Source organism: Schistocerca nitens, chromosome 1 (genome assembly GCF_023898315.1).
Source record: "Schistocerca nitens isolate TAMUIC-IGC-003100 chromosome 1, iqSchNite1.1, whole genome shotgun sequence".
In the NCBI taxonomy this organism is placed as follows: Eukaryota; Metazoa; Arthropoda; class Insecta; order Orthoptera; family Acrididae; genus Schistocerca; species Schistocerca nitens.
In genome coordinates, this window is record NC_064614.1 from 743,847,024 (window position 1) to 743,861,099 (window position 14,076).

General features: G+C 44.6%; 1 protein-coding gene across 1 annotated transcript in view; it reads left to right on the forward strand.

Annotated features, from left to right (window-relative positions):
* Positions 1–3,037: 3,037 nt before the first annotated feature.
* Positions 3,038–14,076, forward strand: part of LOC126236949 (pyridoxine/pyridoxamine 5'-phosphate oxidase-like) — a 184,837-nt gene continuing 173,798 nt past the window's right edge. Inside the window, exon 1 of the mRNA XM_049946648.1 lies at positions 3,038–3,110. Coding sequence (XP_049802605.1) covers positions 3,108–3,110 — 3 coding nt within the window. The 5' untranslated portion in view covers positions 3,038–3,107. The remainder of the gene's footprint in view (positions 3,111–14,076) is intronic.

Consider the following 14,076-nt stretch of genomic DNA (forward strand, 5'->3'; position numbering starts at 1 on the left):
ATTGTCATACATAAACATTCCATCGTCGTTAGGGCTGCAGACGGTCTCAAAGTAGCCGAACATGACCATTTCCAGTCAATGATCGGTCCAGTTCCATGTAAACACAACCCACTCTATTGCGGAGCCGACACCAGCTTGCACAGAGCCTTGTTAACAACATGGGTCCATGGCTTCGTGGGTTCTGCGCCACTCTCGAACCCTATCATCAGCTCTTACCAACTGAAATCGGGATTCATCTGACCAGACCACTGTATTCCAGTCGTGTGGGGCCCGACCGATATGGTCACTAGCCCCAGAGAGGCGCTGCAGGCGAAGTCGTGTTGTTAGCAATGGCCCTCGTCGTCTGTCATAGCTCATTAACGGCAGATTTCGAAGCACTGTCCTAACGGATACGTTCGTCGTACGTCCCAAATTGATTTCTGTGGTTATTTCACGCAGTGTTGTTTGTCTGTTAGCACTGACAACTCTACGCAAACGCCGCTGATTTCGGCCGTTAAGTGAACGTCGTCAGCCTCTGCGTTGTCCGTGGTGTCAGGTAAAGCCTCAAATATGGTATTCTCGGCACACTCTTGACACTGTGTATCTCGGAATACTGAATTCCCTAACGATTTCCGAAACGGAATGACCCATGCGTCTAGCTTCAAGTACCATTTTGCATTCAAAGTATTTTACACTATTGGCCATTAAAATTGCTACACCACGAAGATGACGTACTACAGACGCGAAATTTAACCGACAGGAAGAAGATGCTGTGATACACAAATGATTAGCTTTTCAGAGCATTCACACAAGGTTAGCGCCGGTGGCGACACCTACAACGTGCTGACATGAGGAAAGTTTCCAACCGATTTCTCATACACAAACAGCAGTTCACCGGCGTTGTATGGTGAAATGTTGTTGTGATGCCTCGTGTAAGGAGGAGAAATGCGAACCATCACGTGTCCGACTTTGATAAAGGTCGGATTGTAGCCTATCGCCATTGTGGTTTATCGTATCGCGACATTGCTGCTCGCGTTGGTCGAGATCCAATGACTGTTCGCAGAATATGGAATCGGTGGGTTCAGGAGGGTATTACGGAACGCCGTGCTGGATCCCAACGGCCTCGTATCACTAGCAGTCGAGATGACAGGCATATTATCCGCATGGCTGTAACGGATCGTGCAGCCACGTCTCGACCCCTGAGTCAACAGATGGGGACGTTTGCGAGACAACAATCATCTGCACGAACAGTTCGACGACGTTTGCAGCAGTATGGACTATCAGCTCGGAGACCACGGCTGCGGTTACCCTTGACGCTGCGTCACAGACAGGAGCACCTGCGATGGTGTACTCAACGACGAACGTGGGTGCACGAATGGCAAAACGTCATTATTTTGGATGAATGCAGATTCTGTTTACAGCTTCATGATGGTCGCATCCGTGTTTGTGACATCGTGGTGAACACACATTAGAAGCGCGTATTCGTCATCGCCATACTGGTGTATCACTCGGCATGACAGTATGGGGTGCCATTGGTTACACGTCTCAGTCACCTCTTGTTCGCATTGACGGCACTTTGTACAGTGGACGTTACATTTCAGATGTGTTACGACCCGTGGCTCTACTCTTCATTCGATCCCTGCGAAACCCTACATTTCAGCAGGATAATGGCGACCGCCTGTTGCAGGTCCTATACGGGCCTCTCTGGATACAGAAAATGTTCGACGGCAGCCCTGACCAGCACATTCTCAAGATCTCTCACCAACTGAAAACGTCTGGTCAATGGTGGCCGAGCAACTGGATTGTCACTATACGCCAGTCACTACTCGTGATGAACTGTGCTATCGTGTTGAAGCTGCATGGGCAGCTGTACCTGTACACGCCATCCAAGCTGTGTTTGACTCAATGCCCAGGCGTATCAAGGGCGTTATTACGGCCAGTGGTGGTTGTTCTGGGTACTGATTTGTCCAGATCTATGCACCCAAATTGCATGAAAATGTAATGACATGTCAGTTCTAGTATAAAATATTTGCCCAATGAATACCCGTTTATCATCTGCATTTCTTCTTGGTGTAGCAATTTTCATGGCCAGTAGTGCATTTTATTTCCGTCGCGCGGCCATAATCACATCGGAAATTTTTCACAGAATCATCTGAGTAGAAATGACATTTGCACCAATGCACTGCCCTTTTATAGCTTGTGTACCCGATACTACCGCCTTCTGTATGTGTGCATATCACTATCCAATGACTTTTGTCATCTCAGAGTGTATTACGGATTCAGCCACCTCGCCGAGATTTTTCTCAGCGTACGTATGTCGTAGTGATTAAACAGTGATTCGAAGTATGGAATGTAGTGTAATTTAAAAAGTGTAATCTAAATAACAATTGTAAATTTGGAGGCAACCATTTATGTTGATAAAATGTTCTCGCGTAATCAGCCGATTAACAGCGTCTTTACGACATGCTTCCTGCTTATTGTCATCAGGAGAATTTATCGTAAGGTTCTTGAAGACAACGCGTGCTAATATGTTTACAGAAGTCTCGCATGTCTACATTCGCAGAAGAAATGAAGTTCCAGATTACGGTGTGTTAAAATACGCAAAATCTTCGTATTCTTGCAGAAAACGTATCGTTTTAGTTCCGGAGGGAAGCGAACGGAGATTTAACTCCTAGATGACATAATCAGTCGATATCGAGTACGCTGAGAACGAAGTCAGCGTTACGTTTCGTTACGTAACAGAGGAGAGTGGAGGCGGAAATAGCTGTTGATTATTCAGCCGGCATATAGGTTACGGCGGTTGACCGAACTGCAGCCCTAAGCGCGCGTGTTCCAGGAGCTTAGCTTGTCAGCGCCGAGAATCGCGTAACAGTGAACGTGCTGTCGTCGCGACCCGAGGCCTTGGCTACCGGCGGGCCGCCGCATCTGCAAACCTGATGGCTTGCCGCTGGGCCCGCGCTGGACCACCGGGCCGCCTGCGAGGACAGCGGGTGGCGCCGCGCGCCGCCAGGTGGCAGGTCGGTAGCGCGCACCCTGTATAAAGACTTCGCCACAGGGATCGACCTGCTTCGCGTGCGCGCACCCGCTACGTCTTCGACAAGCTCGCCTCCCCCCGTTCCGCGCCAACAATGGTAAGTCTCAAAGCCTACGCTTTCCACGTGTTGTTGTTTACTTTCCTGGGCTGCATTTCTTTTCTATTTTGCTGCTATTTTAATTTGTATCTTCCAGTTTGCCACCATTTTACAATATTTTTTGTCTACCTTAGAGAACATAGTTTTTAACGTAACTGGTGTTTTCTTCTTTTTTTCTTCTTTTTCATTACGTAAAGTCAAGCGGGAAAATTCGCGTGATTCTCATACTGGTTACAGGGTTCAACACTGTTTTACGATCTCGTCCTCCGCCAGTGACGTGTGTCTACGCGAAACATGTTGCTGCTTACGTATGCGTAGTTCACGTTTACTGACTGTCGCAGGAAAGAGTGTGACATGCTCCCAACAGGCACCGTTTTAAAATTGTTAATTCATTGTAGCTTTGTAAACTGATAAAAGGAAATATTAGTAGCTCGTACCATACGGACATCGTTCTTAACTCACTGGAATGAACGCTGTGGAGTAACTTCATTCCTCGTTAATACTTCTGTTTAAAACAGGAGGTCGCTGTGCAGAAATTTTGTAGAATTTCGAAAGAAATCGCAAAACGTGTGCTCGCGAAAATTATGTAACGCTACAGCTTAGCACGTGTGGAATGCAGGCACGTTAAAATACGTACATTAATCACAGAGTATCAATACTGCATCCAATGAGCAGCACTGAGAAAGTGCTATGCGGTTTACTTTCAGAAGTTCCGCGTGTGACTATCTACAGCGTCTAATGAGCGACGTTATTCCTCTTTCAGTAAGTAGCAGACTAAACACTCAGGAATCGACTTAATCAGCTATAATTTTTTTTTAATTTTGTTTTTCTGGGGATCTACAGGCTCCTAATGCTTAAGAAAAGGAAATGTGGTCCGTAGTAGGCCGTGATGTAGATGATCTTTATTTAAATCGTATGATAAGCTCGTTTCGACGACTTGTCATTTTCTCTCAAATGATGTGAAGGGTTACTATGTATCTGGTTAAGGTAAGACGATATATGCGTTTCTAAGAGGATCGGTTTACCTCCTTCGTGTGTCTAATAAGGGGTACCCAGAAATGTCATTTATACTCGCAATCTTTTTGCGTTTTTGTCATCTACTATCACTACTTATCCATTTTGCGAAATACAAACCAAACATACAGACATACGTTTATGTGTATAAATTGAGGATTCTGCTCGTTCGTCAATAATAATATAATTTTAAAAATATGAAAATTGTGTTTCTATGGATTACTCTTCTCTAAATAAATGTCGGTAGTTTGCCTTCTTGTGTCCATACGCAGCATTCAGACACTGATCATCTACGATGTAAGGCATTCGTTATGTCTGGCTCGCCAGCAATTAATGGACTGTTCAGTTTTCAGTATTTTGTGAAATTTGTACATATTTCGTGTACTATCGCTAATGTATTGCATAAAAAACTTTATTGTCTGTTTGTATGCCTTTTAGTCTTTGATCGTTGTGTGTCTGATATACAACACATCAACTAAGTCTGGCACGGCAGCAATATATGTAATGTACCTCTCACATGTGCTATCGATAGTCGTACAGTGATTGGATGTAGGTATATCTTTGGCAACAAAATATCACCTGCCGTTGGTTGTCAGGCTGTAGTACTTAGAGCAAAGATCGCAATACGATGTTTAAAATTGTCAAGTTAATGTGGACCCATTTACAACGTAAGGATGGAATATGATGTCTACTTTTTATGTGTAGTGAAAAATAAGCAGACAATTTTGACGTGTAATATCTAATATTACACATGTGAATAGGAATTTAGTACTATAAGATGCTATGTTAGTGTGAGGTGTGTAATGTGTTACACATGGCGCTGTATACAGACAATGTGATGCTTTTTCCGTTGGTTTTACAGGTGCTCGAAAATGACAAGTCGTCGAAATTAGTTAATCACATGGTTTAAGTAAAACTCGTCTACATCACTGCCTACTGCGGACCATGTTATCTTTTATTAATAAATCGCTATAATACTGATATTTGATACTGAATTTTAGTCATTGCGGACAGCCGTCACACACATAGATGAAAAATGAGAGCTTCGCATTTCGAGAAGCTATAACTTCTTTCTATGCAACAGAGGATACGTGGGGGGAGAGGGACGATTACGCGATGGATGATAGTGGAATGCTCTTTTTGTACCGAAGCGACGGAGCCTGAAGAGAACCTGTATGTGGGAAAAAAGTTATGGTGTTTTGCCGTGTAGAAAGTGGGTGTCGCGGTAACACAAATATTTCCAATGTACGCCCCGTAACCGGCTGCAAACGAACTGACTGCTCTTGAATGCATGTGCCATTGCCTTGTCAAACTGCCTCCTATTGTTTCTCAGTAGCGGGAACAAGTGCGCTCCACTCACGTCAGTGTTACGGTACTGCTCAATCGAAACTTTAATTTTAGCCAGACAGCACGTCTGCCCTATAATGAGCACTAAAGCTGCAAGTATACGGTGCGATGCTCAACTTTTTCATCTCAAATAACTTCCGGCTCGCTAAAGATATTTATGATCTCTATTCAACTACACGAATAGTATCGAATCTGGGACCGCATCAAACCAAGACCAATGCATTTTTACAGCTTCTTTAATCGCTGAGATACAAAATCATCGACGTTTCGTAATGTACCTATATTTTTTGTGCCGGAGTTGTACAGCTGTATGCTACAAATTCAGTGATATTATTATTATTTTGTAAATCAGTCAATAACTTGCACAGTAAAAATACATTGAACATAGAAATTTCTGTGCTCTTGTTGCGGCCATTTGAATGGCGCACCCTCGGATGTTTTCTCCACAATCCGCGAATACCAGCGCTGCGCCGTCAAGGTGAGCGATACGAGATTTTCGCGCCACACCCGACAGATGTTCCACCCGTTGTTTTCTATGCTGTATAAAAGGAGGGGCGGAGCTACGTAGTGGCAGCGGGGTGCGTGTCCAGGATGTCGATTCCGTGAGGGCATAGTTTTGAACCGGGCGAAGAAAAACGAAGGAGGGTGAAAGTAAGAGAAACATGGAGGGGTTGAAGGAAGAAGGGGAAGGAAAAGAAGAAGATGATGTTGATTATTAGTTAGTGGGTCGCTCAACTGCGCTGTTATCAGCGCCCGTATAAATTCCCAGCTTTTGCTCAGTCGAAACTCGCCACTGTCATGAATGATGATGAAATGATGAGGACAACACAAACACCCAGTCATCTTGAGGGAGGTTAAAATCCCTGGCCCCGCCGGAAATCGAACCCGGGACCCTGTGCTCGGGAAGCGAGAATGCGACCGCGAGACCACGAGCTGCGGACGGGAAGAAGAAGAGGGCACTAAGACGGGATGGGGGGGGGGGGAATGAAAGATAATTATGAGGAGATTCGGCTTGAACTACTGGAGCAACAGTCCTGTAAGTCCTACCTTTTCCAGCTACCCAGACAATTGTTTCTTGTTTTCAACAACTAGATGGAACCGTTCTCATTTTGCCAAGTGAGACGATGCAACGAAAGGGTAAAGCGCATATTTTGCGTTTGTTCTTATGTCTGTTGCGTCTTTACACTGATACGTAACGAAACGATAAAAAAAATCGCCTTATTGTTGCGAGCAATACGACTTTGGACTGTGTTTGAACTGTGTCATATAACAAAGAATTATTGAAATCTGTACATTTTGCTTCATTAGAAAGTCGTGTTCAACTCAGTAAACGAATAAACAGTAAGGGCAGCTATCAGCATTAAACAAAAACTGCAGTGATGTTGGTTGGTGGGAGAAAAAGTGGTTGGTGGTGGGGGGGGGGGGGGGGGAGGCTGTAAGAGTTTACACTGCGCGCCACCTACCGCTGTTAGGTCACTGTGTAGGGCCACATTCCACACAAATACTTTTAAAAAGACCTTCGAACGCTTACGTTTATGTTCAGTGTTACCATACTCATCTATTTCAGCAAAACCTTTTATTGCTGCTCCCACTCTGCATTTTATTTACACCTACATCCATACTCCGCAAGCCACCGGAGGACGGTACCCTGTACCGCTGCTAGTCATTTCCTTTCCTGTTCCACTCGCAAATAGAGCGAGGGAAAAACTACTTTCTACACGCCCCCGTACGATACCTAATCTCTATAATTATATCTTCGTGGTCCTTTCGCGAATTGTACGTTGGCCACATAGAATCGATCTGCAGTCGGCCCCAACTGCCGGTTCTCTAAATCTCCGCAATAGTGCCTCACGAAAAGAGAGTCGTTTTCCCTCCAGTGATTTACATTTGAGTTCATGGAGCATTTCCGTAATACTTGCTTGGTGATCGAACCTATCGGTAACAAATCCAGCTGGACGCCTCTGAATTGCTTCAGAGCCTTTAATCAAATCTGGTGGGGATCCCATAACTTCGAGCGATAATCAAGAATGGGTCGCATTAGCTTTCTATACACGGTATCCTTTGTAGATGAGCTTCACTTCCCCAAAATTCTCCCCACAAAACAAAGTCGAGCATCAGTCTTACCGACTGTCAACCTCTTGTGCTCATATTTATACCCTTTTTATTTGTGTCGTCAGTTAATTCGCTATCCAAGTAGCAAAACTCGTCTACTACTTTCAGCGGCTTACTTCTCACTCTGATTCCTTCAGGATCACCTCAGTCAATTCGACTACGCTCCACTGCCCTCGTATGTTTACACTAGCCACCTGCCCTGCGCGGCTGGTACTAAGTATGTACTTCCAGACGAATTGTTTATCATATGTAGTGATATACGCAACCCATTCTCGTGAATAAGTTATCTATTGGCGAAACCCGTATTAAAGTCCGTAAATCAATTCCTGGGGTAAACCTTCATGTAGTGAAACGCAGTGGGTCACTTATCCGGCCGGGGTGGCCGAGCGGTTCTAGCAGTTAAGTCCCATAGTGCTCAGAGCCATTTGAACCATTTTTGGGCCACTTATTATAATATATACACTGATGTGATAAAGACATGGTATAGCGATATGCACATATACAGCTGGTTGTAGTATGACGTACACGAGGAATAAAATGGCAGCGCATTGGTGGAGCTGTCATTTGTGTTCAGGTGATTCATGTGAAAAGATCTCCTACGTGATTATGGTCGCACGACGAAGGTAAAAGACTTTCAGCGCGGAATGGTAATTGGAGTTAGGCGTATGGGTCATTCAGTTTCGGAAATCGTTAGGGAATTCAGTATTCCGAGGTCCACAGTGTCAAGAGTATGCCGAGAATACCACATTTCAGGCATTACCTAGCACCACGGACAACGCAGGGCCCGACGACCTTCACTTAACGGCCGACGGCAGCGGCGTTTGCGTGGAGTTGTCAGTGCTAAAAGACAAACATAACTGTGTGGAAAAACCGCAGAAACCAATGTGGGACGTAAGACGAACGTATCGGTTAGAACAGTGCGGCGAAATTTGACGTTTATGGGCTATGGCAGCCAGACGATCGACGCGAGTGCCTTTATTACCAGCTTCACATCGCCTGCAACCTCTCTCGTGGACGCGTGACCATATCGATTTGACCCTAACTGGAATAGCGTGGCTTGGTTCCAATTTCAGAAGGTAACAGCTGACGGTAGCGTCAGAGCGTAGTGCAGACCTCACGAAGCAATGGACGCAAATTGTCAACAAGGCACTGTGCAAGCTGGTGATGACTTCACAATGGTGAGGATTGTCTTTGCATGGAATGTAATGGGTCTTCTGGGTATATTCGCCTATCATTTGGTGCCATTCATGAGTTTCATGTTCCCAAATAACAATGGAATTATTATGAATGATAATGCGCCATGTCATCGGGCCACAATTGTTCGCGATTAGTTTGTGAACATTCTAGACAATTCGAGAGAATGATTTGGCGACCCAAATCGTCCGGACATTCATGGGACAGTTCGCGCACAAAATCATCCTACACCAACAACGCTTTCGCATATTATTATGGACGGCTATAGAGCCAGCACGGCTCAATATTTCTGTCCAGGGGACTGTTAACTACTTGTCGAATCCGTGCCACGCCGAGTTGCTGAACTGTTCTGGGCAAAAGGAGTTCCGACCAGATATTAAGAGGTGCCCTATGACTTTTGTCACTTCACTGCAAAACTGTATTTATTTAGTAACGAACCGGCTTCCGAATTTTTAGGTAATCTTCAGGTGACAACTGAATGTCACAAAGACAGATAAACAAGGTGTTCGGCACACACTGATATTAATTGTAGAGATACAAAAACGACGTAGTGTTTACATAGGAATAAAATGGTTCAAATGGCTCTGAGCACTATGGGACTCAACATCTTAGGTCATAAGTCCCCTAGAACTTAGAACTACTTAAACCTAACTAACCTAAGGACATCACACACACCCATGCCCGAGGCAGGATTCGAACCTGCGACCGCCCGCATCTCGTGGTCGTGCGGTAGCGTTCTCGCTTCCCACGCACGGGTTCCCGGGTTCGATTCCCGGCGGGGTCAGGGATTTTCTCTGCCTCGTGATGGCTGGGTGTTGTGTGCTGTCCTTAGGTTAGTTAGGTTTAAGTAGTTCTAAGTTCTAGGGGACTGATGACCATAGCTGTTAAGTCCCATAGTGCTCAGAGCCATTTGAACCATTTTTGAACCTGCGACCGTAGAAGTCCCGCGGTTCCGGACTGCTTACATAGGAATACATTACAGTTTTGTCACATAGAAATAATTACATTAACTAAATAAGGAGGGTGGAAACAGTTTTCTGTGGACGTAGATTTAACAACAGATGAGAAATAAGATGAATTTGTAGTAAGTTTTTATTATTTGTAACGAAAACTTAATTTAAGAAAGGGGAAAATGGAAACTGAGTGTGATCATTTAACACCAAGCTGACATTCTGTGTCATGTGTTTATTGATTTCCAGTAGGATCATCTTTCTGCTTTTCTTAACAGATATAAAACTTCGCGTTCAACATCGTATGAATAGTTTTCTATTAAAAGATGATCAGCAGAGGTTCAGTTTTTCTTCCTTAATCTCCAGTTTCTCCCACGTTCAGGGTAGCCTAATTGCCACAGCTCTGCCTGTCTGACCAATATACACCTTTTTACAGAGCATGCATCTGATTTTATACGCACCGCTCTGTGTCAATGGTTGAAACTTGTCTTCACTACTGAATGAAAATTTTGATGTGCTATAAAACGCAGGTGTGACTTTTCTACAATGTAGTCTGAAATGTTGCCGATATACGGCACTTCGTTTCCACTATTTTTATTTATTTATTAGAATTACTATAGATGACAAAAATATATTGTTTTCCTATGGAAACACTGTCATACTTGTATCTTTAGTACAAATAATATCTGTGTAGGTCCCGTTTATATCTTTTTGCAACATTCAATTGTCACTTGAAGGTGGCCTAAGATGTCGAACGTCACATCGTGACCAAACAAATATAATTTTTATGGAAATTAGGAAGTGTTTTCCTTTTTAATATTAATTTGGATACATTCTCCTTCATGTCTATTTCAAGATTTTGGGATATTTATTTCATTTTTATTTTGCTGCCAGATATCCTTGCTCGTCACAGTTGCCTGGTTAACCTACAGTAGGCAAATCGTGTGTGCCACCTGCCTGTTAATCACCTTGTCCTGTATTTCATCTGTTTTGTAACGTATGTTCTGAGGCGGATCTGGAGTCTGGCTCAGCATTTACCTAAACGAGCATGGGAAACCACCTGAAAGCCACACCCAGGCTGGCCAGTATACCACATCGACGGTCGTTAAGGCGTTTCACGGCTTCTCTCCGTTATGGCACACCTTCCGGCGTCGCAGGCTAGTGAGTTGTGCGTTATACTGTACGCGTAGCTCATTTACTGAATATATTAAGAACCTCATGTTTGTCCAGTCCGGTCATACAGTCCATCCACTAAAGCCATGTAGTCGACTCGTAATCTTCCTTTTGTCATTGCCAGTCCCAGATGACCTTGATGAATCCTGGCGGTAAGTAGTTCTTACGCCAGAGTAATTTCAGCCTACTATCCCTAGGTTCGACGTTACTGTGTCATTGCGATATAGCGACCACTGCCAACTAGGCGAGGCCTGGGTAAGGCAGCTAAGAGATATGGCAGAGATTTACCGCTTGAGAGAAGACCGGTTCTGGGTACCGGTTTAAGGCAGTCGCAAATCATAGGACGACGGGTCGTTTAAAGTCTGCTAAGAATCCGTATTTTTTCTTCCTTTTGGATTTGCTGTTAGTATTTTATTTAACACATACATTGTTGTCTTAAGCACCTTCTTGCTTCCCAGTGTTGAAGAACAATTCGGGGACGGAGACTGCATCTTTCAACACGACGAGCACTTGTTCATAGTGTACGGCCTGTGGCGGAGTGGTTTCATGACAATAACATCCCTGTAAAGGACTGGCCCGCACGGAGTCCTGGCCTGAATCCTATAGAACACCTTTGGGATGTTTTGGAACGTCAACTTTTTTCATGCCAGGCCTCACCGACCGACATCGATACCTCTCCTCAGTGCAGTGCTCCGTGAAGAATGGGCTGCCATTCCCCAAGAAACCTTCCAGCTCCTGATTGAAGGTATGCCTGCGAGAGAGGAAGCTGTCATCAAAGCTAAGGGTGGGCCAACACCATACTGAATTCCAGCATTACAGATGGAGGGCGCCACGAACTTGTAAGCCGGTGTCCGGATACTTTTGATCACATAGTGTACATCTGTACCCTACAAGCCACCGCACGTTGTGTGGCGACGAATATATGTCGTACCCCCTTCCCTCAACCCCACTCCCCCCCCCCCCGCCACACACATAAACAGCAAGAAAATGGAAAGCCATCACATCTCTGTACAAGGCCGAATTTATTTATGTTACGTATGATATTGGAAAAGTTAGATGCCTATTGTTTCGTAGAGGAGAGTGGGCTCTCATTGTCACGCGCCTTTCTTGTCACGTGACCCATAGAAGACTGTTGAACAGCACTGTGATTCTCTGTGCTGAGCAAGAAAATCCATGATGAAGTGTGCAAATCTTCTCCGAATCTTCTCGATCTCTTCAATTAATCCGACTTAGCAAAGATCCTCGATTGACAAACAGTATTCAAGAATTAATCGACCGAGGATTTTCTGAGTGACTTCCTTTGTGGAATTAGGCTTTCTTAGGACTCTTTCATAAATCTGTACCACCTGTCTTACCCCTGGCTACAATTATGCGGCCTTTCTACCTTAAACTACGAGGGTAATCCCAAAAGTAAGGTCTCCTATTTTTTTATGAGTACATAGACCTGTTTTTTTTTCTACAATGGTTCACATCAGTTTACAGCTTGAACATTTAGCTATTTTTCGACATAATCACCATTCTGCCGATGCATTTCTGTAGACGTTGTGGCAGTTTTTGTACGCTCATGTCATACCAGCTCGCCGCCATGCTGTTCAGAAAATTGTGAACCTCTTCTTTCACCTCGTCGTCGGAGCTGAATCGCTTTCCGACCAAATGTTCTTTTAAACCAGGAAACAGGTGATAGTCACTGGACGCCAAGTCACGACTATAGGGTGGGTGGGTGATTATGTTCCACTGAAACTATTGCAGGAGAGCAACGGTTTGCCGAGCGATGTGTGGACGAGCGTTGTCATGGAGAATGTGTACGCCCTTGCTCAACATTCCTCTTCTCCGCTTCTGAATTGCCCGTTTGAGTTTTTTCAGAGTCTCACAGTACCTCAGCGTTAATTGCGGTCCCAGCGATTCAGCTTCGACGACGAAGTGAAAGAAGAGGTTCATAACTTTCTGTCAGCATGGCGTCGAATTGGTATGACGTGGGCGTACAAAAACTGCCACAGCGTCTACAAAAATGCATCGACAGAAATGGTGATTATGTCGAAAAATAGATAAATGTTCAAGCTGTAAACTGATGTGAACAATTGTAGAAATAAACAGGTCTATGAATTTATAAAAAAAATAGGGGAACTTAAAAATGGTTCAAATGGCTCTGAGCACTATGGGACTTAACTTCTGAGGTCGTCAGTCCCCTAGAACTTAGAACTACTTAAACCTAACTAACCTAAGGACAACACACACATCCATGCTCGAGGCAGGATTCGAACCTGCGACCGTAGCGGTCGCGCGGGTCCAGACTGCAGTGTCTAGAACCGCTCGGCCACTCCGGCCGGCAGGGGACCTTACTTTTGGGATTACCCTCGTACTATAGACAGACATTGCTAGCTGCTTATCGGTTGTAGCTGATTCGAGCAATTGATCGCCGCTCGCGCAGTAAGACGATGATGGGTTTCTTCAATTCACCCTGATAACATTACATTGATTTCTGCTGAGTGTTATTAGCTAGTCTTTGCACCAGTTGCAACCTTCTTCAAGTTTTCGTGCATTTTGTAACAACTTTCAATGGCGTAGCCTCTTTATATACACCGGCACAACGCTTTCTCACGCATGCTCCGATAGCTTTCACGTCTGGTGAATACACTGGGCACATCATTTCAACGACTTCCTCACTTCCTGCGCAGACTGTTAGAAACAGCAATAGCCCATGAAACCTAAGCTAGGACTCATCTCGTAATGGAGTGGTCTAATATGTCCGTTCACCTCTCTGTACATAAAATCTCTTCCCCATGCGACTGGCCTAGCTACTTGTACTTCTCGCACTGATGACGATTCCCTCCAAGACTATGAATCACGCTGCAGCTGGTGCCATTATTAATACATAAGAGTAATTTGACACTTTAGCTGATAAGTGTTAGTGTTCCACTGGCCATGCAGCCTGTCTTACGCATTCGGGGGTTGTGGTGTCTTCGTCAAGTGGTTGTGAGGCACGTTTTGGTTCCAGAAGCGCTAATCAAAGCAGATGCAACTTCTCTTATAGTAGCAGAGCTGTTCCTTTTCACACGTTGGTCTATACAGGGTGGTCCATTGATCGTGCCCGGGCCAAATATCTCACGAAATAAGCGTCAAACGAAAAAACTACAAAGAACGAAACTTGTCTAGCTTGAAGAGGGAAACCAGATGGC